Source organism: Spinacia oleracea, chromosome 1, assembly GCF_020520425.1.
Source record: "Spinacia oleracea cultivar Varoflay chromosome 1, BTI_SOV_V1, whole genome shotgun sequence".
NCBI lineage: Eukaryota > Viridiplantae > Streptophyta > Magnoliopsida > Caryophyllales > Amaranthaceae > Spinacia > Spinacia oleracea.
Genome location: NC_079487.1, coordinates 133,854,534 through 133,879,249, shown reverse-complemented (window position 1 = coordinate 133,879,249; position 24,716 = coordinate 133,854,534). Strand labels below are relative to the sequence as shown.

The 24,716-nt window shown below is 33.9% G+C and overlaps 4 protein-coding genes across 5 annotated transcripts; 3 read left to right on the top strand and 1 right to left on the bottom strand.

The window, feature by feature from the left end:
- Positions 1 to 6,401: 6,401 nt before the first annotated feature.
- On the top strand, positions 6,402 to 7,216 carry LOC110792894 (uncharacterized). Its single transcript, XM_056834549.1, has 3 exons — positions 6,402 to 6,624; positions 6,984 to 7,048; positions 7,091 to 7,216. Exons 1-3 carry the CDS (start codon positions 6,402 to 6,404, stop codon positions 7,214 to 7,216), a joined length of 414 nt encoding a protein of 137 aa, XP_056690527.1.
- A 2,627-nt stretch (positions 7,217 to 9,843) lies between these two features.
- LOC110793425 (serine/threonine-protein kinase AFC2) lies at positions 9,844 to 14,661 on the top strand. Of its 2 annotated transcripts, none has more exons than XM_021998304.2 (12): positions 9,844 to 10,092; positions 10,962 to 11,148; positions 11,576 to 11,602; positions 11,698 to 11,851; positions 11,974 to 12,022; positions 12,115 to 12,229; positions 12,500 to 12,591; positions 12,738 to 12,876; positions 12,998 to 13,062; positions 13,161 to 13,258; positions 14,058 to 14,160; positions 14,266 to 14,661. In XM_021998304.2, exons 1-12 carry the CDS (start codon positions 9,988 to 9,990, stop codon positions 14,410 to 14,412), a joined length of 1,281 nt encoding a protein of 426 aa, XP_021853996.1. In that variant the 5' UTR covers positions 9,844 to 9,987; the 3' UTR covers positions 14,413 to 14,661. The 2 variants fall into 2 exon arrangements, with proteins under 2 accessions (XP_021853996.1, XP_021853990.1); XM_021998298.2 differs by having other exon boundaries at positions 14,055 to 14,160.
- A 65-nt stretch (positions 14,662 to 14,726) lies between these two features.
- Positions 14,727 to 16,772, bottom strand: LOC110792884 (NDR1/HIN1-like protein 6). The gene has a single exon (XM_021997708.2). The coding sequence runs from the start codon at positions 16,321 to 16,323 to the stop codon at positions 15,217 to 15,219; it is 1,107 nt and encodes a 368-aa protein (XP_021853400.1). The 5' UTR covers positions 16,324 to 16,772; the 3' UTR covers positions 14,727 to 15,216.
- Positions 16,773 to 20,338: 3,566 nt separating this feature from the next.
- Positions 20,339 to 24,658, top strand: LOC110793405 (protein-tyrosine-phosphatase MKP1). The gene is made up of 3 exons (XM_021998282.2): positions 20,339 to 20,532; positions 20,679 to 22,968; positions 24,259 to 24,658. The coding sequence occupies exons 2-3, from the start codon at positions 20,877 to 20,879 to the stop codon at positions 24,264 to 24,266; spliced, it is 2,100 nt and encodes a 699-aa protein (XP_021853974.1). The 5' UTR covers positions 20,339 to 20,532; positions 20,679 to 20,876; the 3' UTR covers positions 24,267 to 24,658.
- Positions 24,659 to 24,716: the final 58 nt, after the last annotated feature.

Below are 24,716 nucleotides of genomic sequence, written 5' to 3'. Positions count from 1 at the left end.
GTAAAACTCTTTTGACGATGATAAAAAATTAGAATATGATGATTAATGAAAATTTGGTCTCATACTAAACACGTTTACGGAGTATTATTAATTACTCGTAAATAATATTATAAATAAGAAACATTTTTTTTAATAAACTAATATTTTGTTATGACGTGGTAAATTATGAATTTGTATAAAACACAATTAGTTCAAAATGTCAGTTAAACATGAATTTTACTACGTACGTAAACTACAAATCAAATCTCGAATTTCTAATTTAATTTCACTTTTTTGGGGAAAATTGAAGAGAAATTATGTTTAAAAATAAGATAAGTTTAATGGAAGACTTTTTATGTGAAATATGACATAGTCCAAGCAAATAGAATATGGGATTTGGATGAAAAGTTACATACATTTGTAATTCACAACTTAAAAGTGCAAGATGAATCTAAAGATTACGGAGTTGATTTTGATTATCAGGTTCTACTATTTCTTGTACGTTTTATTAAAATATAAAAGGATATACACTAACCAATTTAATTTGTGCAGTCACTGCCTGACACAGTGAAATCAAAATTGAAGAGTTGTTGGATTGGATTGTCTACGAGATCAGACGAAACTTTTTGACGCGTCAATGGGATAGCCATGGTGCGATGCAAGAATTTTTAAGCGTCGAACAATATTTTGCAGAGGCCGTGAGACTACACATTACTTTGAAATCCAAACAAAACTCAAAACTCGACACATTGGAGTTGGCTGGTTATATTGCTTGAGAAGATTGGAGTAACAAATTTGAAATTAACCTCTAAAAATCAAAACTCTTTTGCTTTCAAGACTATTAATGGGAGATAATCATCAATAAATCTCACGCTAATATATATATATATATATATATATATATATATATATATATATATATATATATATATATATATATATATATATATATATATATATATATATATATATATATATATATATATATATATATATATATATAAAGGGTAGTTTTTTCAAGAGATTTCGGAGTGTCACATTGGATAATCATGTCATTAAGTATAATTTAAAATAAATATTAATAAATATAAAAATAAAAATGAAAAACTACTTTAAGATAATTTATAATTGTACGAATATGATAATAGTCATAAAATACATCTCATGGTTAGAACCAAAGTCATGGGATGGATTAGTGTTTATGTGGTAAATCAATTATTAAGAAGATCTAATCACCCGAAAAAGGAGCACATAATTAATACCTTATCACGCTTACCTCCAACAAACAAAAAGATAAAAATTTACAAAATAAACAAAAAGATAAAAATTTACAAACAAACAAAAGATAAAAATTACCAAGTTTTCAATAATCATTTTTTTTTAATGATCTATATAATAAACCAATGAATATTAATTGTTAATTGTCACATCTATACATAACTCCCCAAACAGCCAAACTCTACGTTTACTTCGTTTCTAATCTAATCTAATATACATATATAAAGGAGGCATATTTGCTGAGTTATTAGAGCGCCACCTAAGATTACTAATAGTTTCGGCCAATGAAAAATAAGATTTCTAATTTATTTTTGAATTAAAAAAATCTGGTGCCACGTAGATAATTACTATTGATTTCGGCCAATAAAAAATAAAATTTCTAATTTAGAGTTATAGACTCATGTGGAAACATATATTTATAAAATATATATTTACAAAAAGATAAATATAAAATATATATTAACAAATATTTAGATATATTATAGAAATATTAACGTAACTCAGTCTCACGTTCAGTCCATTAATTATATGCTTCATATGGCATTTCAATGGTGGAAACTCATAGGGATACCTTTTTCTTTCATATATAGATTTTTAAATAATATGAAATATCAAATTTTGGAAATTCTAATCAAATAATGATTCCAAGTTACTCTAATGCAATATAACTCTTCAAGATAGATATTTGAAGTTCTAATCATATTCTAATTTATAATTAATTAAGTCCTATAAATTGATCGTATTGTTCAATTCATAAGCCATACACAATCACATCTTTCACTTTTAATTTTAGTCATCAATGGCTACTTCTTTGATCCATCATTTAAATTCCACTAGGAACGATTGGAAAATAAAAGTTCGTGTTTCCATATTTGCTGAAATATTAGAGCGCCACATAGAAATTTATACGATTTCGGTCAATGACAAATAAGATTTGTGATTTATTTTAGCTTAAAAAAATTATCGCGCCACATAGATAAGTAGAAGGTATCATGTAGAATGGTAGATATCTTAATTAATTTTGCCACATAAGCCAACCTAATATTATTATATGTAATTAACGTTTTTTTATAATTAACTAATTCCAGTGATACACATATACGTAATTTGCAATTACTCCCTCCGTCCCAAAATTATAGTCCTGTTTTTTAAATCGGGCATCCCAAAATTATAGTCCCGTTTCTAATTTTGGCTATTGAGGTCCCACTTTTTCATGTATTATACTAATTAAAAATGCATTGAAAACCCCACCCATGTATTATATTCCAATTTTCCATCCAACTCAATCACCGTATGTACTTTATTCTACTTTTCTATGTACTATATTCTATTTTTCTTAAAACCCGTGTTTTTGGTCAAACGGAACTAATATGGGACGGAGGGAGTAATTAGCCAATAAAACTGTAGATTTAAAATGATTGATTTTTATTGAAAATCAGATTCAATTATATCCCCAAAAATAAGCTTAATTTAAAAGAAAAAAACAAGATTAGAGAACCATATTATACATAGATGCAAATAGAAAAAGTATAAAAAGTGTAGTGGCATGCTCAAACTCCAATTAAAAACAATTGGTAATGAATTAATGATAAAAGATAGAAATTTGGGTGCGGCAAGTTATCTAATCTATAAATATAATTAAATTCAATGTTTTTCTTCTAAAAGAAAAAGTTGGGGTTGGGAATTCACCTATTGTCAAATTGTGGATCTTTAAAGAGCGACAAAATTCATTTTAAATTAAGAGATAGTAAAATATCAAATTGTTAGTTATATATGGTTATAAGATAGAATTAAAACAAAAATTTATTTTCGCCTTAATAATCCGTAGTTGATACTTATAGACATGGTTGTTAAACTCCCGATTCGGATCTTACGATCCTACGATTCTACGATCCAAAAACACGCCACCGATCCGGATCTTAGGTAGGATCTTAATGTGTGTAGTATCTTACGATTCCATCTCGATAAAAATTTGGAGTGGTAGGATCTTAATACGATCCTACGATTCTACGATCCGATCCAACGATCCGATCCAACGTACAATATTTTAAGATAACAATTTTTTTTATTACTAAATAGTTCATAATCACATATCATTAGAAATATCATACTTTTCTATTAATAAATTAGTTATAAAAAAAAGTATCTTATTCACTTAAAATTACATAAATTAATATAATTTCAGCAACCTTGCGCATATCTTATTAATTGCTCTTGAATCTACACAAGTATTAATCTTATGTGAGCAAAAAATGACATTTAAGTATTAAGATTACATGAATACATGATTGTACATTTCATTTTAATAATATAACCATTATTTTTACTATTTAGTAGGATCTTACGATCCTACGATCCGATTCTACCGATCCGATCCTACCCCCTTTCATCGATCCAAAGTAGGATCCCGATCCTGACAACCTTGCTTATAGAGAATTAATATTTATATAAGACTGTTGTAGTTTAATTTATTTTAAGCTAGATTTTGTATGTTAAATAATTAGATTTCTTAAGATAATAAACCTCTTTATATAAATATTTTAAGCTAAAATTTGTATTTTAAATCATTAGAGTTCTTAAGTTTTAAACCTCTTTTTATAATATAAAAAAACATATATAGATTTCTGAATTCTACCTTACTGCCAAACAGAAACCTATCCCCCACCCCACCCGTTAATAAAACCAACATTTTTCAAATTCATTTTGAAGTTTTGTTCAATTTAATTGATTTATTCTTACCATTTGTGTTTTGTTCAATGGGTTTGTTTAGTTTAAATTAAGCCGAATTATATTTTGTTCAATTTCAATACTTAGGTTATGTTATGTTCACCTTATATTTTCACTTATTTCAGAAAAAATAAGTTCAGAATGTTCATATAACATAAGTTTAGGAAAAATAAAGGTTGAAGTGAGTATAATTTATAACTAAAATAAGTTTTGATAAGTTAAGGAAATAAGTGAAAATGAAAGGGAATAGGACACACCCTTAATATATTTTTCCTACTTTTTATAGGATATCAAGGTACTTTGTTAAAGATTGATCAAGGTATGATTTTCTGATTTTCATTTTAACAAGTTATCAGATTTAGTACTAAACATTTCGTTCACTGTTTTTAGACAAATTATGTGCATTTATCACTCTCCATGACTCCATTCATCAAGGTTTTATTTTGTGACAAATTATCCAACTCAAAATATATTACGGGTACTCCTAATTAGTATATGCAATAGTTAACCAATATATCTATTTAATAACTTTCTCAACATGATTAATACAAATAATTAAAACGAAATATGTGCATTACACAAAATGCCACCTAAAAATATAAGTAAAAAGTAATTAATAAAATAAAATAATACGAAACCCGTGCGATGCACGGGCTTCAAAACTAGTGATCTATATAATAAACCAATCTTTATATTTCATGTTTTGTTGAATGAATTTGTTTTGTTCAAAGTAAATTGAGTTAATATTGTTAATTTATCCATAACTAATGATTATTGTTCATTTGTTCGTTGATTGTTAGTTGTGGCTAGAGACACTCAAAGGCGGGAGGTGATATTTGATGCGCATCCAGTTATGTTTTTTTAACAAGTTTAAAATTTAGTACTAATAATTTTATTCATTCCTATCATATAATCTTTGAACTTTTTCAGAAGATTAATGTTTATGCCATAGTACGTTTTTACCTGGAACACTCAATACAAGGATATATCGGGTAAATTTGCATGAACATAATCGTCCACTACAATAAGTAAACTTAAGTAAGTTGTCAAATACTTTCAGACTTTTAGCAATTTGTCATATTTTGTACAACATAAAAAGAACAAAATTAGGTTCCCTATATTCGGAGTAGAAGTCAAAACATAATCTAATTCATTCAGTTGAATCTCCACAAGATTTTTAGTTCTACCGAATAATTAGCAATTGATGGCAGGTTGGAGGTTATCTTTTCAACCTGAGATCTGAAATCACCTTAACAATCTAACTAGAATAAAGCAGAATAAATTTTCAATGTTATTCGTTTATGTTATCAATATTAAATTTATCCTTTTTTCTTTTGAGGGAGAGTAATATTCATCCTTAATTCATTTTAATCTTTCTTAAATATTTAAATATATTTAATTAACATTTGACGGCAATAATAAACAAAACAAAAAAATAAATTAAATTAAAGTAACCCGTGTATCGCACGGGCATAAATCTAGTATGAAATATTTTGATATTATTTTGGCTCTCTTGGTCAACATGGACGACATCGTCATTGTAAACACATGAAATGACTTGAAGGCCACCATTCTCTACTATGACAAGGATTTTCTGTAATCTACATCGTATGACTAAATGTATATTATCAGTTATTTGATTTCTATGCATGACCTATTTATATATATAAAGCATAGTACTTCATTGTTCGGTCCTAGTTGATCAATTCTTCTTAAAATTATCTTTTTATTTTTATTTTAATATGATAATTGTTAGATTTTTATTCTTTTAACTATGATAAATACACATCTTTATCTTATCATTATAAGTTTATCTTCCAATTAAACATATCAGTTATCTTATCAGTTATCTTATCATGAACTCATTATATATTTTTTAATTAACTTAAAATATATTAATAATGATTTTGTGACGTGGACAATCGTACGTGGACGCTCTGATTTATATATATAATGGATGAACTGCACATGTTAAGATACAAAGAGAGAATGAGGAAGTTGGATATCCTGAACTACCAAAAGATGTATGTATTGGTCTGTAGGAGTTCAGATCCAATATAACTAAACAAAACAGAAATTTTATAAACATGTTTATATCTTTTTAGGTTTAACCCAATTAAAATATCTAGCTTTTCCCAAAAAACTCATTTGAAATTATTTACGGATTTTTCATGAAATACCCCGCAATTTTCACGAAATTCACCAAATGCCCCTCGACTTTCAGAAATTCACCAAATGCTCCTCACAAACGACTTAATACCCAGAGTACCCTTACACTTAACGGACGTTAAGTCTCCGTTAGCATAACTTTACTAGTTTGCCCTTATTCCATCACACATTGCCCTTAAGTCTCTCTTCTACTTTTAACGGAACAAACTCCTTCCAAAACTCTCTCACTTTCTCTCTCATCAGCAACTATGGCACCAAAGGCTGAGAAAAAGCTCACCGAAAAGAAGAAGCCCGCGGAGGAGAAGAAGACCACCGCCGCCGCCGAGAAAGATCCGACTGAGAAGAAGAAGAAGAAGAAGAAGAAGAAGGGAGGAGAAGAAGGCCTCCGCCGTCGCCGAGAAAGAGCTGCCGTCGAGAAAGATCCGGCTGAGAAGAAAAAGAAGGGAGGAGAAGAAGGCTGCCGCCGCTGCCGTCGAGAAAGATCCGGCTGAGAAGAAGAAGAAGAAGAAGAAGAAGAAGGGAGGAGAAGAAGGCCTACGCTGCCGCCGAGAAAGATTCGCCGAGAAATATCCGGCCGAGAAAGATCCACCGCCGAGAAAGGTATTATGATTGATTGAAGTAAATTTCTTTTAACATTTGCTTGTTCAAAGATCAATCCATCCCAATTTAATCGATTATTGTACACAAACTCGATTTTGCTGAAACTCGATTTCGCTGAAATTCAATTTCGTTCAGTATTATGATTGATTGAAGGTATTATGATTGATTGATTGATGTCAATTTTGCTGAAACTCGATTGAATTCTGTAATATCTGCAACACCAAGATCAGGACTGGCATGGAATCACTCCATTGATGTGGGAGCAGGAGTGATAGATGCAGATTACAGAGGACCAGTTGGTGTGATTCTGTTTAATTACTCTAATGTTGATTTCTAGGTGAAAATAGGTGATTGTATTGCACAGTTGATCATTGAGAAGATCATAACTCCAGATGTTTTCGAGGTTGAAGATTTGGACTCTACTGTGAGGGGTGCTGGTGGGTTTGGTTCTACTGGTGTTTAAACAGATTTGCTTAGGTTAATTCGTAGTACTAATAAACTATCTTAATAGCAAGATGGAAATTGATGTACTAGTAAATGCTATTGTCCATTTTGCATATAGTAGTAGTTGACTAGTTTCTAATTTCTATGTATTTTGACATTGATATGCTAGTAATGAAATTTATGGTTGTTTAGTTCAGTGTGTTCTGAAGTATCAAATATCACCTTTGTAATTTTGTTGATTACACCACTTAATTGAAGAAAGTTAGCCTACTCGAGTTTTTAAAACCCTGATTATAACAGATTAAGCGAGTATGAATTTAAGGCTTAAGGACCTTACCAATACTACTATTTATGGTAAGCTTGAAGTAATCAGTTAAATGATAGAGATAATAATGAAATAGTAGGACTATAATATTCGACTGAAATGGCGGATCACCCAGAGAATTCCGTCTTCTAATAAAGAGATTGTAAGACCTTTAATTTACACAATAATGTTTCAAGTGTATATAGGAAGATTAAGGGCTCAAGGTTTTGCTATTGCAAAATTAGCAACTGTCAAAATGTTTCAGATTTCAGACTAGCAAATTTTTTGTTTGGTACTTTGTGATGAAACTACAACAAAACAAGTTGGTAACAACAACAAACACTCAGAACATAGTTATTTATACTAAAACAATAAGCAACGACTATTTATCAATCCCAAAAACTAGCTGTTGTGCTTTAAAATGGTAATTTTTAGATTTGGACATTTGGTGAATTATGTTTTAATTTAGGGGTATTTGGTGAAATAATTTACAACACAGAGGCATTTGGTGAATTAGAAAGTAGGCTAACGGAGGACTAACAACGCGTCATTAGTAAGGGTAGTTTGGGTATTATGTTAAAGGTGAGGGGCATTTGGTGAATTTCTGAAACAAGGGGCATTTGGTGAATTTCGTGAAAATTGAGGGATATTTCATGAAAAATCCGTATTATTTATTGTTTACTCATTCTAAAAATTAAAATATCGGTTCAAATTGGAATGGATCCAAACAAGAACTTAGATATCACTTAGTGTGGCTTGGATTGGATTGGATTTGATTGAATCTTGCTTAGTGAGCGTTTGACCGAAAGAATTAGAACCAAATTACTTCAATATGAATCCAGTTTGAGCAATAGTCCAAATCAATAACCCGACTTTCACCTGATTTGTTTAGAAAAAATATATTGAAGTCAAAATATGTGTTTTCAAATAATTTAACACGTACATTGAGTTGTTTTCATAACAAGTACTTCATTCGTTTCAAAACAATTGTACCATTTGACTTTTACGTTTGCGACGCATAAATTTGACCATCAATACTTATAATTATGTATTTTATTAAAAATAATAAAAATATGATATATTTAAAATATATACATTTAGACAAACAATATAACATTTTACTTGGTAATTTTTTATTTGTAAAAAATATGGTCAATGTAAGATAAATAAATAGTGTAAAAAATCAAAATGGTGCAATTATTTAGAAACAGAGGTAGTACTTCGTAAGATTTTCCCCATATATCATACGTGCAGAGAACATAACTCCAGATAAACGAGATTAATTAGTTCACATCAGACAAAATTAGGGGTGAACACGGTCCGACTTGATGTTGTTTGGGATGGAACCAAAACCTAACCATAATACTCCCTCCGTCTCGGAATACTGGCCGTCCCTTAATACTTGACCTGTTTCTAAAAATGGAAATATTCTAACAATATTATATTATTTCTCACTCCACCCCTATTAACCCACCTACCCGCTGCTCCATACAAAAAATAATTAAAAATTCAACCCCTACTCTCCCCCCAACCCCACCTTTTAACCCACCTCCCACTAACTACATTAAAATAATACCCCACTATCAACTACTACAAATTAAATTAAATAAGTCAATTCAAGTTCCTTAAACTCTGTACCGGTCAAACCGGGTCGAGTATTCCGGGACGGAAGGAGTATTATGATTTGTCATTTTACAAAACCAACCCAAACATCAATGTGTACCGAATCGGACCAAACTGATCTGCATTAAAAAAGTTTGATGCGGTTTAGTTTGCGTTTTTTCATTTTTTTAAATTTATTTTTAAAATAGCTTTTATAACATGCTTGATAAAATCTATTTATTTGCAAAATGAACAACATAAGTTACTAACTCTTTATATATTATTGGACCTTTGTGTACCGGATATAATTCTATAAATTTTTTAGAAACTATATCTTATGTATAAAACAATTTAGTACGATTTATAGGTTGTCTTGATTTCAAAACGTCAAGAACCAAACCATAAATGAAATTTGAAAAACGAAAGTCAAATCAGACCGTAAACCAAAAGGTTAAAATTAGTACGATAAAATATAAGTTCAAATAAAATAAGGCAAAAATTTAAGGGATTGACTTGTTTATTTATTTAAACAAAAAATAAAAGTAAAAAACATAAAGAGGATTATTTTTAGAGATTGAGTGGAATAATAAAAAGAACAATAATGATGTATATTTATTCCGATCATCAAATCTAACGGTACATATTTGCTACTTTGCCCCAACATCGTATTGATGAAAATGTACGGTTGAGATGAAGCGAGACAGAGTGAATCCAGTGCACCGCCGCACATGACGGTAGCGTCCCCAGCTATGAACTTTTAGAACATCAGATTTATACAGACAGTCGAGTTGCGAAATTAGGGTTTTCAATTTTCGCAAAATCGCAATGAAATCACATCTTCTTACCACTGATCTCATCTAATTTTTCTGCGATTTTCTTGTTGGATGATGGAAATGGAGTATATGCGAGAAATCCCAAATAATCAGATGGATCGTCGACCAAGAAAAAGACCTAGAATTTCAACCTGGGAAACCCCTCAATCCTCCAAGGTGATTCCTCTCTCTCTTCTCTAATTAGGATTTATCTTCCAATTCATAGTTTAATTGTTACTTTTTTTTTCTTGTGATTTGTGTTGTATTATCATCTTCTTGATAGCTGCTGTTTCTGTGTGTTTGGAATTAGGGTTTCTTGGCTTAGAGTTGAATTTGATGATTTTGATGCAATTAATTGTAGTTATGAAGTTGGTTTCAGCTGAAAATTGGAATTATTTGATGGATTTTTAGGGGATCTTCAGGCTTGGTGTTTTTTTGTTTTTTTGGGAGTTTTGAGGGTTTAGTCTGTTTTCTTATCATCATGAACTTTTAGTGTTGATTGAGTAGTTGCATTTTTCCTTTGCTAAGGCTTTAGGGGAGGGGGTTGTAGAGTGAATTTTGCATAAATTTGTGTTCGATAAAAGTTGGTAGTGATTCTTATGTTAGGTTTGGAAAACAATTGTTTTGATAGGAGAAAATGAGGTGTGTGTATTTGTTTTTTCAACCATCTTATTGGAGAATTTGTACAAGAATTAGATCAGAAACTGTTCAAAACAAAGATGCTAGACTTTAAGCTCCTCTTCTTCCTGTCTTGTGATTTCGTGAATGGATTTCTTGTTGATTATATCGAGTAGCCAGTGTGAGTATGTGATGCTTTAATTTTTTTTTAAAAAATCGATTTGCAGCATTGGATTTATGTGTTGTCCGCTTCTCTTAAGTGCGAATTTTTTTTATTTGTGTTTTGCTGATGATACTTAGTGAAAAAATGGTCTTATTCTTGTGCTATGTACAATAGAGTGTAGTTTGAGAGGGATAAAGAAATTAGCAAAGTGTGAAAGTAGATTGATTTTCTGTTAGTTAGAAATGAATCGATGACTGGTGTGTAGGCTCAGTCAGGATTATATAGTGGCCAAGAGGTTGGCAATATCACAAGCTTTGGACCATCAAGGGTACATTTGGAGCATCCTAGTCATTTTGTGAAGGGATTGGTTCATAAAGGCTCTCCACCATGGCGCGATGATGACAAAGATGGGCATTACATATTTGAGCTTGGAGAAAATTTAACACCACGCTGTAATATACTGCATTGCTATCAAGCATACCTTTCATTCATGTTTTCTTTTAATCATGTGGAATTTACATTTACTATATTCCTCCACTCTTTTTTCAATTTATTTTGCAGCAGAAAATTTAGAGTCGTCTATACCCAAATCTTATTTTGCGTTTTTGCTTCTGTTTTTAAACTTTGCCTTTTCAAAATCATATTGTGCTTGACTTCTTTCCCTTCATTAAGATTTAAAACCTCCAACTACTTTTGTTCTCAGCACACTGCCTTCTAATTTTATGAATGCTATTCGGTTATTGTTAGTCAATTGAAATTATGTCTGTGTTAGAAGCTTTCATTACAACTACAATTCATCCTAATTGGTTGGCTTTCTGTTACATTTCTCTAAAAGAATCTTATGCATGCTAACTATCATGGTTTTTCCTGTATGTGCAGATAAGATTCTCCGGAAGATTGGAGAAGGTTAGTTCTATAATAACTGTCAAGGGCTCAAGGCAGTTAACTGATGATGCTTTTCTCTTTACCTGTAACTCATCTCTATTTATTTTATTGTCCAGGTACCTTCGGCCAGGTCCTAGAATGCTGGGATAGAGAGTTGAGAGAGATGGTTGCCATAAAGATTATCCGAAGTATCAAGAAATATCGTGATGCTGCAATGATAGAAGTAGACGTGCTCGAGCAGCTTGGGAGACACAACAAAAATGGAAATGGGTACTCACCTTTTTTATTTATTGCTCCATTTTGTTCTTTTCCAATTTTGTTTCTGTGTTGTCAGGTTTAGCGTATTTGAGATGAACTTGTTGATAATGGGTTAAATGAATTCATCTATGCAGTTGTGTTCAAATACGAAACTGGTTTGACTATCGTAACCATATATGTATTGTAAGTATACAATTGTCAATGATATTATGATTTCCCCAGCTTAATGTTTAATGGGGATTAAGACATCTGGATGGATATGATTGGCTCAACAGGTATTTGAGATGCTTGGACCAAGCTTATTTGATTTTCTTCGGAAAAACAATTATCGATCCTTTCCAGTTGACCTAGTTCGCGAGATCGGGAGACAACTCTTGGAATGTGTAGCATGTCCGTGGTTTTTGTCTTTAATCCTTCTTTTTATTTTATTTTTTATTTTTTTTACAATTAAAACAATTATCATTATAAATACGTAGGATTTTGATGAATGCATGAACTCTCTTTCTACTTCTTACCTCTGTACACGATGATCAATCTTTTCACTTCACCAAGTCTGCCTTCTATTATGTAGTTCTGTTTTAACTTGTTCAGCTGAAGTTGTAGTCCCTAAGCGAGTGGATCACTACTGTACCTTATGTTTCATGTTGTTTCTTCTTGCAGTCATGCACGATTTGCGCCTTGTCCACACTGATTTGAAGCCAGAAAATATACTTTTTATTTCTTCAGAATATGTAAAAATACCAGATAATAAGGTATTATTCTTATTTGGTTTTTGCTACATATAAGTTTTATCAGAGTTCTCCTCGTTTAGCTTTCTATTTCAATCCCCCCCCCCCCCCCCCACCGCACCCGAAGATGGTGACTGATAAGTGTGTCTTGATTCTTCTTTTCCTTTCAGGGTACTCTAAGAGAGGGAAAGAGGCTGCCAAAGTCTTGTGCAATAAAGGTTATTGATTTTGGCAGCACCGCTCATGGTACCCAAGTGCATAATTACATTGTGTCTACTAGACATTATCGAGCTCCTGAGGTCATTCTTGGTATGTTAATTATCAGTTAATTGTTCTGTTGTAACTTGTAAGCATGTTAAGAAATTGCCAGTATTATGGAAATTAACTTTGTTTTTTCCCTTATTTCTTTGCCTTGTTCTCTCCTATGAAGGGCTTGGATGGAGTTACCCATGTGATTTATGGAGTATTGGCTGTATCTTGGCAGAACTTTGCTCGGTATGCCATGCTACTACCAATGTTTTGAGATAGCTTTAGTATACACAACCCAAAATGCTGAACTGGCTCTTTTCTTCTTTGTTGAATTTTTTTGGCAGGGGGAAGCAGTGTTCCAAACTCATGAGAATCTGGAGCATTTGGCCATGATGGAGAGGGTTTTGGGCCCCTTACCTGACAACTTGCTAAGAAGAGCAGAGTATGTGCTCGTTTTAGAAACTTATGTCATCAACTGCATTTTTATGCCATATACTGACAGGGTCCAAAAGGCTCCAAACTAGTACAGAACTGATGCAGTGTGGGGGTGTTAGGAAGCTTTTAGATAATTCCTGCTGTGAACAAATATCTATTGTTGATAAATACACTATGTTACCTCAAATACCTGTGTCCTCGACACTAAGACATGGATATGGATTATGGACATTTCGACACTTCATTTTAGACAAAAATATGCATTTTTTCCACGAAATAGCCGTGTCGAACACTTAGACACGTACCCGTGTCCAATATGGGTATTCGAGTCCGGGTAACATAGTAAATACGTAAATTCTGGTGGATGAATATTTGTTAGACACTTGATACAGCATGTTAAGGTGTCAGGATTTCCTCACGAGAGTGGATCATTTCCTAGACGGTTAGACATACACATGGAATGTCTCATATGCTCTAGGAAGGGGAATATATTATACGAAGTAATTGATAAATTAAGAAAATCAATTTAGCATTAATTTTTGTTTGCTTTTTATTATTTTGGTGAGAATGAGCCTCAAGGGTAGTACAAATTACAAATGCAGGAGGGGGAATTCAAACTTGTGACCTACCGTACATAGTCCCTCAGTCACATCCTCATTGGTATATAATGATACTGAGTGATGTTACAGAAACAGCCACTTAGAAATGGACATTCTTCTTTTTATTCCCCCCTTTTCCTTAAATAACCCAAACACATTTGTTAGATCGTTCACTGATTTTTTCGACCTTTTGGTGTTGTTTAGCAGTCGACATGCTGAGAAGTACATTCGAAGAGGAAGGTTGAACTGGCCCGAAGGTGCTACTTCCAGGGAAAGCATCAAAGCTGTTCTGAAACTGCCTCGTCTTCAGGTATGTATTCAATTCTTATGTTCTTTCTTCCCCTGCCTTTGTAAGAATAAAATAAAAATGTAGGATAAAAGATATCTAAAGTGGGAGTTTGGACTTGTTTTTCAGAACTTAGTGATGCAACATGTGGATCATTCTGCTGGAGATCTCATAGACCTCCTGCAAAGGCTACTTCATTATGACCCGACCCAAAGAATGAAAGCTAGAGAAGCCCTCAGGCACCCCTTCTTTGCAAGAAACCGCTACAGGCTCTGAGGGGTATTGTCGTCATTTTTACTAGTCCTCTTCTGTTTGTACTTTGTAGTAGATTAGGCATTTTTATCCTCTTTGTCCCGCGAAAGAGTGGGAAACATTAGATCAAATACCTCTAGCAACAGCTGCTTCTTCATTGTGAGTTGTAAATAAAAGGATGTTTTGGGAGGAATTCATCTGATTGAGCTGAATCTTGCAAATCCAGAAAAAAGTACCAAAAATTTTAGAAAAATTCTGATATATTTTCTTTCAGCTTCACTCTGTTTTTGGGTTTCTTGAGTTTTTATTCACCCATCTGTTTTGTTCTGCTAGTTCACCTGAATGATTTTGAATTCTGGGTTTATATAAACTTTTAGTAATGTTTTCTGGATGTCTTTTACAATATTTCTCCAATATGCAGAAGAGTTGAATTTTATCTTTCGGAAATTTGTCTCTGAGTATGAGACTATGGGGGAGTTGGTTAGGAGAGGTTTGAGAGAAAAAGAGTTTTTTGGAGTGAATGAGAGGCTTGACCTTTAGAAAAAAGTTAAATTGAAAGTGTTTGGTTAGGAGAGGTTTGGAAGAGAGTTTTGGGCTAATAGAAACAGCTAACACTAACCGCTAGTCACACCAGCTGATAACTAACAACTCCTAACCATACATGGCCTATCTCAAAAGAGGCCTTTGTTTTTGAAATTCGAAATCTTTCTATTCATGGAAACTTGTATTAATGGTTGAATAATAAAATACTTCGCATACAATTCCAAAAAATTTACAAAAAACAATTTAAAAAAAAATCTGGTGTTGCCTTCCTAATAATGCATCATATCAGTCCTTGGTTCTACAATGGCTGGTTAACATAACACCACTAGGGGGACCTGTCATTTCAATTTGACAATGTGCATACAACCAGTAAGAATATCTCAATAGGCTTCCAAAATTTGATCTTACATGAAAAATTCCATCAAGTTCAAGTGTAACCCTATTTCTCTGTGCCTGTAAAACAAGCTGTTGTGTGACTAGTATAGGAAGCCGAATTTGGCTGCTTACGAACTCCACATTAGCAAGCTTGGATTCTGAGTTTAAAGCCGAGAACGGCTCGATGTACTGATTAGCAATGAGGTGTTTATCATAGTATAGCTGCAGCACCACATAGCTGAAGTCTATGTTGACTTTCTGGTTAGGGTTTGTGAAATTGGCGAGAACCGTGATGTCGGAGTTGAGGAGGTAGCCCATGTCGAGGTAGGCGGCATTGAAGGTTGCGGTTGATATCTCGAAGTGTGGGGTCCGAGGTCGGTACACTAGGTATACTACAAGGACTAGTAGACCTCCTAGAATTATGACAAGCCATAGTATTACACAGAATACTGCTCCAAACCATGTTAGTGGTTTGGTTCTGTTAGGTGTTGGGTACATCAGGTTCTCCCTAGGTGGAAGGGGTGCACCTTGTTCGAAGCTCACATGGTGGGGCCGAGGGTGATGTGATCCGGGTTTGGGCCGGGCTTGGGACACCAAAGCTGGTCCCTCAACAGGCCGAGGGTGATGTGATTGTGGCTTGGGCCGGGCTTGGGATACCAAAGCTGGTCCCTCAGAAGGCCGTGAATGTGGTAGGGGGCGATGATGTTGGGGCGGGCTTGGTTGGCGACGATGCCTCTGCGGGCTTTGGGGCGGGCTGGGAGGCCGTTGATGGGAATGTTCAGGCGGGCTTCTTGGAGGGCGTACAGTGGGGGGCGGAGGATGAGGATGAGGAGATGATTGGCGTTGCCTCGGCCTTAGTTGGATCATATCAGGTTGTTGTTGAAGTTGATCGGGATGATAAAGATGACCATCCCAAGGTTGCCTTGGTTCGGGCTGAATATGGTGCGGTGCCGGAAAATCTTCAGACGGCGGCTCCCTTGGCCAGAAATGAGGGTTAGTATCTCCATACTGAGACATGAATGAAGATGGTGATCGAAGTAAGAGAGGAACAATGTAAGAGAAGGATATAGTGTGTTGTTTGTTAAGGTGTGTGTAGTTGAAGGAAATAAAAAGATTGGTGGAGTTTTTAGAATAAGAGCTGAAAGTGAGGAAGAAGATTGATAGAAAGGTAAAGTATCTATCTCTCTATAATAGTTCAGCTAAGGAGGCAAGTAATCTTTCTTTGGGCTCCCTTTTTGTGTTGCACTTCATTTGCCCTTAATATGCTTAACTTAATTCTTTGTTCAAAGGTCTAAACTTTGTACATGACAAAACTTTCAAACCTCTCTAAATTTCATAGGTCGATAATAGTTTCAGTTCGCGTTTTGTAGACGAAACACGGTATTGTTGCTAAATGCACGAAAAATCGCGTAATGAAAACCTAATTAATTTGACTCTGATCCTATGTACATTGGGCTATCCTGGCTAATAGCCAGGTTTAATTACCATGTACGTAGTATAAGCATTTGAAACTATGTCGAATGTCATAGAAAGTTGTTTTGGTTATGTCTCAAGAATAATGTGTTACTCCCTATTCATCATCACATTTGAAGACACTAGAAAAAATATGTCAAAATTCAGAATGGAAGAAAAGAAAAAGAAATACGAGTGTACTAGAGGAACAAAGATTGTCCTTTTAAGCCGTACACATCAATGATTCTTTGAGTGTTCGTAGTATGGACTATTGAGGTGCTCTAAAGCCTTTAATGGTGAAAACTCAACGATCACGGGTTAAACCATTTTTAGTTGGCAATCGATTCAATTAGAGCGAGAAATATGTCCGGTCAGGTCGTATTCTTGTCAAATATAAATGGTTTAGAAAACCTCAACATTAATCGGATATGTTTAATTGAATACATACTAGTATTTTATACACGCAATTCATGTTGTTTTTATTAGTACTTCGATAAATTTGGTATGTAGACTATTTTCCTTTTTGTCTTTCTATTGTACTCCTTCTGTCCCTTAATACTCGCACCGTTTTGACTTTTTGCACTATTCACATAATTCACTTTGACCCAATTTTATTTCTAGTATATGAAAACAAATGTTATTATATAATATATTGTTGGCTTCATCTTAATATATATTTTCAAAATATTAATATTTTATAAGTTTTTATAATATGTAGTTTTGCATTGGCAATAAGCGTGTCCAGTCGAAACGGTGCGAGTATTAAGGGACGGAGGAAGTATGCAATAATCAATGTTAATATAACTTGTGGTTAAAAAGGGGTGTTTTAGCCTCTTTTTATAAGGACACCAAAAGTATATTTACGTTAACAATCTCATAAGTTCTCTTATATAACACGCAATTTAGAAGGTGGACCATGGTGCACAGTGAGCATGGTGCACCTTAAGAACCCTAGTGTTTAATGTACTTTTCTTTCATTCTCCAATTTTACATGTTAACAAGGAGAATTGGACCACGTACTCTCTTTTCCTCCAAATTACCTTGTCTTTTTTCTCTACTATGCAAGGATAAGGCATAAGAGCTTCTCAATTTTAAACCAAATATCATTAAGAAAATCTAAAAAGTTTGGAAATGCCACGTAGTCTCTTTTCCTGCAAATTATATCGTTTTTTTCTCCACTATTCGAGGAGCTAAGGAAAAGACATGTCAAATCTGATTAGATTTTTAAAATGAATGTTATTTCCAAACTTTTTATACTCCGTATTTTCTTAATTGTTTGGTTAAAATTTGAGAAGCTTTCTCATACAATAGTCATACCTTATTTTCGGCGTCCGTCTTCCTCCCCCCTCCTCACCCCCAAAAAAAGTTAGCATGTGATGCGTAACCCACTACGCATATTTTGTATCGGGTTGGGTTTGGATGAGCTCATGTAAGGTTGTGCCAAAAACTTGCTGAGTCAATCCATGTGCTAGCTTGAATAGTTCCTAACTTTATATGGTATACATGGCAAAGTTTATTATTTAAAACAATTTCACAATTGCAACGTTTTCCTTGAAATATAGTGTTTTTTTTCACACTATTATGTCACTATAAATACCTAAATACCTAATACTCCCTATCATAGTACAAAGTATTTCTTTACTAGCCACTTGTAAGTGGCAAGTCCCTTATCCACTTGACCACTTGGGTGTGTTAATTCATGAGTTTCATAATCTATTCTCATATTTTACCTAATTTCTAAAATCCATTCTCATATTTTACCTAATTTCTTAAAATCTATGCATTCTCTCATGGTATAATATTTTTAGATGGAAAAATTATAGTAAATTACAAACATTTCATTCAGATCAAATATGATTAAATTTTTAATTCAATTTAATTAGAATGATTAGTCATTCAATTTAAGTAATCAATACAATATCATACCAAAATTCGAACGTTATTTTTATAAAAAATATTTTAAGTTCAAAATAAGTTATTTCGAGTGGGGCTAATATCGGACTTTTTTTTTTTTTTTTGAATCTCTTTGGTGTACGCCTGTATGGGATCTAATTCACAGTTATTTTTTATTTTTTGTGAGGGAAAGATCTAATTCACAAATTAAATCATGGTTATAAAAAAAAATGGAGAACGAACGTGCGGCTTCAATTCGAATCAAAATATCAAAAGCAACGTCAGATGGAAGATGTTGAAAGTTGACCAGTCAAATTAATGTTCAAACAACAAACTTATTTATCCAACCAACCACCCCTAAAATACGTTTATTTTGTTTTCATTCTCCAAATACGTTGGTTTGATTAATAAACACCTCCACACACACTTGCACACTTGCTCACTTTCTTGGAAGTTTGGCAGTCAACAAAATATAGCACTACCTCGTTTTGTTTTATAGATTTGATAAAACTGACTCGTATCCAACTTATCAAACGTAAGAAAAGTTGATTTATTCATGAAAATTTGTGCGGTGTTATAACAGATGTCAGTTCTACGTCTACATTCAATTGAATTGAATTGAATTTATTTCAATCTCAAAACTACAATATATCGAAAGATCCCCTCGTTGAAAGAGGGTATTCATCATTGGCAGATCTCATCTACAACGATCGTAGTTTTGCCGGATTATAATTTCATTTGATCCAAATTGGTATGTATTTGTTAATTTTGATTTCTATTGTAGATGTTGTATGACTTTTTTATTTTATTTTATTAATGAACTAATTTTACCCTAAAAAAAAGCGCGAAACTCATAACTCGTATACTCCCCCGTATTTATTTAAGGGATACACTTGTCTTTTCCGGACGTATTTATTTAAGAGATACACTTGCCATTTTTAGTAACTTATCAATCTCACCATCTAATTAAATAATACATTTAATTTACCTAATGACTCACCATTCTATCAAACAAATAATTTCATAAACCCACCCCAACTCCCACCCTACAAAATGACATGGTCCCCACTTGTTTACTTATTAAAATATTCTAAACAATTTCACTTGCTTTATTATTTTATTTCATTCAATTCTCTTCTTAATACCCGTGTCCGACCAAGTGTATCTCTTAAATAAATACGAAGGGAGTACATAATAAGGTGTTTATTTTATTATTATTTCGTATTATGCAACCGACTTGATGCAGAACATAGGCGTGTTTGGTTAGGAGCTTCTTGGAGTAAACAAAGTTTTTAACAAGATGTTGATTTGAAGTTGTTTGAAAGTACTTGTACTTTTTAGGTCCAAAAGCTTTTTTCATAAAAGTTTATACGAGGAGTTTGAACGTCTTTATAATTCTTCGTATTTTGTAACTAAAACATTTACGGATTAACAATTACACGACCCGCTACGGAGTAGTCAAGATGATAATGAAATCAATTAGTCAAACCATCTAATATAACCCGTAATTGTAATTCTATGACCAATAATATTTCATAACTAAACAGGGTCACAACCGAATGTATAAACAATGAAATAAGTCAAACACGATGCACAATGAACCCGAACGACTCGATTGACACCTCTGCCACGTCATTTTCAATCTTACGCTTGGAGAGTTGGATCCTCCCTTCTCTAATAAGGTTCTCACAATCTCACCCTTCAAAACCTTTCAACTTTGAATGGCTTTTCTTCAACATTTCTGCGCGTCTGGGTTTTTATATTTGGGTATAATTATAAACTAAAACAAAAGAGAGAAAACCATTCAATTCAATTCCCATAGCATCATCTTACCTAAAACGTCACTTTCTTCCATCAGATTCTTCATAGACTTGTTTGCAAGTAAGTCTTTCTTCAACATTTTCGTCTACACTTGGTACTATAATTAATGTTGAATTTGAATTATTACTCGTTCAATGCCTTTTTAATCTGCCTTTTACTGGGTCGTTTTCCATGTCTGAATTTGATTTTTCCTCTTTTGAATTCAGGAATTCCTTGGTCTAGGGTTTTAGGTTAGAAAAAGGTGGGCAATTTTTTTATAATTTTTCCCCCAAATTAAACAAATAAAGATTCAGTTCTGAGCTATTTATGCTTGGACCCAGTTTTTCTATGTCCTTTCTAGGAAGAATCCTGTAATGGGTTGTATCAATTAGTCTGAATTTCTTTTTAGGAAGGGGATTAATTAGATGTTAGGACCTGGGGATGAAGAAAGGCAAGCTAATGCCCGGAAAACTTATCTTAGGTCAGTTTCATGGTCTGATAGATCACCTAATAAGCCTAACCCTAGTTACCCCCGAGCTCAACCGAGCAACAAAGCTCGGTCTTGCTTACCGCCTCTTCAACCCCTTTCGATTTCCAGACGAAATGTAGAGGAGTGGCCTAAGGCTGGATCAGATGATCTGGGGGTTTGGCCTCAACCTTCAACCCCTGGAGGTAGAATTGGATGTGGGTTGGGTGTAAAACCGAGTGGGAGCTTGAAAATTGATGAACCCGGTAGAGAGTTTGAATCCAATAAAGATAGGCTTGCATTCTATGAGAAAGAATGTTCAAGGATAGTGGAACATATATACTTGGGAAGTGAAGCAGTGGCTAAAAATCGAGATATTTTGAGGCAAAATAGGATAACCCATGTGCTGAATTGTGTCGGGTTTGTTTGCCCCGAGTTTTTCAAGGGTGATCTTGTGTACAAGACACTTTGGTTGCAGGACAGGCCATCAGAGGATATAACAAGTATCTTATATGATGTGTTTGATTATTTTGAGGATGTTAGGGAACAAGGTGGGCGGGTTTTGGTCCATTGTTGTCAAGGGGTGTCTCGATCTACTTCCCTGGTAATTGCATACCTTATGTGGAAAGAAGGGCAAAGCTTTGAGGATGCATTCCAGTATGTGAAGGCAGCTAGAGGAGTAACTAATCCTAACATGGGGTTTGCTTGTCAACTTCTTCAATGTCAGAAGAGAGTTCATGCTATGCCGATTAGTCCTAATTCTATTTTAAGGATGTACAGGATGGCCCCACATTCTCCTTATGCTCCCCTCCATCTTGTACCCAAATTGGTGCACCATCCTAGTAAACTTAACCTCGATTCCCGTGGTGCGTTTATTGTTCACGTTCCTTCAGCCATATTTATCTGGATTGGAGAGTATTGTAGTTCGGTGATGTCGAATAATGCGAGGGTGGCTGCTCAACAGGTTGTGAAATACGAGAGGGCACAAGGGCCTCTTTTGCCGATAAAGGAGGGTGAAGAGCCATCTGAGTTTTTGGATACTCTTTGTAGTGGAGAGATCGAGATTATAGAGGATAGGACTTTGTGCAGTGGTGAAGTTGATGAGGAAATGGCTAATAGTGATATTAGGAACAGGAAAGTTAATGAATATGATCAGGATTTTGAGATCTTTCACAAGGCACTTGCTGGTGGTGTTGTTCCCCCTTTTACATCGTCAGGCTCAACGGCTGAAACTCATCTTCCTGCTCGGGAAAATGGATGGGGAAGATTGAGGAAGAAATTCGCGAATGGTATTATGAAGGGATTTCTCTTATCACCTATATCTTGTCAGAATACTCGATCTATTCATGAAAGTGAAACTGATTCTCAACATGATGCAGAAGAACCTGTTTCCCCAACTGCCCACTTATTATTGCAGTCTACCCTTAAACATAGTTCATCATATTCTATCTTACCTGATACAGATGGTGTTACTGTTGGTGAAGAATTTGGACAGACTAGTTCTTGTAGCTCACCAGACTCTTTCTCTCCTTATCCAGCCAACAGTCCAACATTCAATTCCAAGTCTCCTTCACTTTCCCCTTCAACTTCAGACTATTCAAACCCTTTTACCTTTTCGCCCTCATCGTCAAACTGGTCAGACTCATCGAACTTTTCTTCACAACCTTCACCTTCAGGATTGGAATTTTCTGATCATTTGTGTACTAGGAATTCAGCTTCCAGCGAAACTGATTGCCTACTTAAGAAGAAAGAGGATTCAAAAGCATGTATGGATGCATTTTCTGCTCTAAATGGCTGGAAATCGTTGAATTTTTGTTATTGTAAAGGAACTTCTCCTTCGATTGCCGAACGCCGGGGCAGTTATCCACCGACATTGATGCTATTGCCGACAGCTGATTCAGTTCCAGCTCGTGTCACCAATACCTTAGTTAGATCATGGTCCTTTTCTCTTCCTGACTTGGGTGAGGAGATAAAAAGTGAAATTGTGAATATGGAGCTAAAACATGGGGAGTCCGGTGAAGTAAAAACAGATGAGCTGATGTCGGATGCAGGTAAATGATTTTGATTTTGTTTACAATTTATTTTATCCAATGAATTTTTACCTGATTTACTTTTCTTAATACATTTGTGATATATTGCAAACTGGTTAGATTCCATAAAATTTTATAGAGTTGCATGTTTGTACTCTTATATACTTCCTCCATTTTTTAATAATTGCACCATCTTGGTTTTAGCACTATTCACATATTCTTATATAGTTATTTTTTGTAATTTATATGTAAGGAAAACTATATTCATGTGAGATATTGTTAGATTCGTCTCGAAATATACTTTCAAATTATCAAATTTTTATAATTTTTCAAAATGTATAATGAGAGATATTAGTGGTTAAAATAGTGCATTGGCAAGCGTGAAATCTCAGATGGTGCAATTAAAAAAAAATTTAGGAAGTATATTTTTAGTTTATATATTGCAAAAAGAAAGCGAAGAAAAGATTTGTGGATGATGGGTGAGAAAATGCTAATGATTACATGAATACTGGTTCTTCCTTGTTATACTTGGGTGATGTTTGGTTGCACTTGGGAAGTTATATTTCCCCTGTATTTGCAATTCTCATGTGTTTTAACTTCCTAGGCATTGAGTACTCTTGTTTGGTTGAGCAAAGAAACTTTGAATTCCCATGGGAAGTTCTACTTACCTGGGGGGACTAGGTAAGCAACTTCCCCCCATTTTGGGGAAGTAGAACTTGCTAGGAAGAAACTTCCTATGCTCATGTCAACCAAACAACCTCTTTGCTCTTCACTTCCTAGGAAATAAAACTTCCCATGCTAGAATGTCAACCAAACTAGCCCTTGGTCTTGATAAAGAAGGATATGTCCCATACTAAAATATAGAAAAGCTACGAATATATTCTTCGACATGTTTTTAAGTACAAGCATCAATGGGAATTTTAATAAGCCAAGGTGATCTTAAAATTAAGCTAATAATCCTCATTAGGAACCTTATGTTTGAAGATTTCATTCATTGACCACATGATTAAATTTGGGGTAGTTAGAGACTTGCAATCTAGTTAAATGAGGGTGGTTGAGAGACGTACCGTTGTTTACTAATTTAGAAACTGAACTTTACCACTTACCAGCAATCTTGGACTATAAGCACTTTTGTTAAATTGCTGATTGAACTTCTGCTCGTTTAGTCTACATCAAACATTAGGGCTAATTTGGTTGACATTCTAATGCATAGGAAATTTTATTTCTTAGGAAGTGAAGAATTATTCCCGGTTTATTTTTCAGTTTCGACAGTGATGTTTGTGACTTAATTTTTGTCGTTGGTTGATGCAGATCAGTAGAGAAAGTGGAGACAAGGAAATTTTCAAAGAACATCTGAGCTCAAATTAAGTGGGAGCTCCTGCTTCGCCAAAAGCGGGATAATAGAAGTTTGGGCATCCCGGGCAGTTGCCAAGACCAACTATCTGCTTGTGAGATGTTATGTTAGGGGAAATCTAAATATATTGCTCCTAATTATATTGGTCTATATATATGTATATGTATATGTACATAAGATATACGCCTACGTGTACACTGAAATGAACCAGCAAATTAGAGCCAAAGCGTACAATAAGAAAACCTTTTTTTTTTTGCTTTAGTAGGTATGTAAAATTACAGCATAAGGTAATTGTATTTTCAAATTGTAAGAGAATCTTTATAGTAATATAGCAGGTAACATCAGTTGTACTCAGAACCTATTCTCTGTTCCAAATGGTTTGTTGTCGTTTCAATGGTCGCTATAGGTGAAGAGC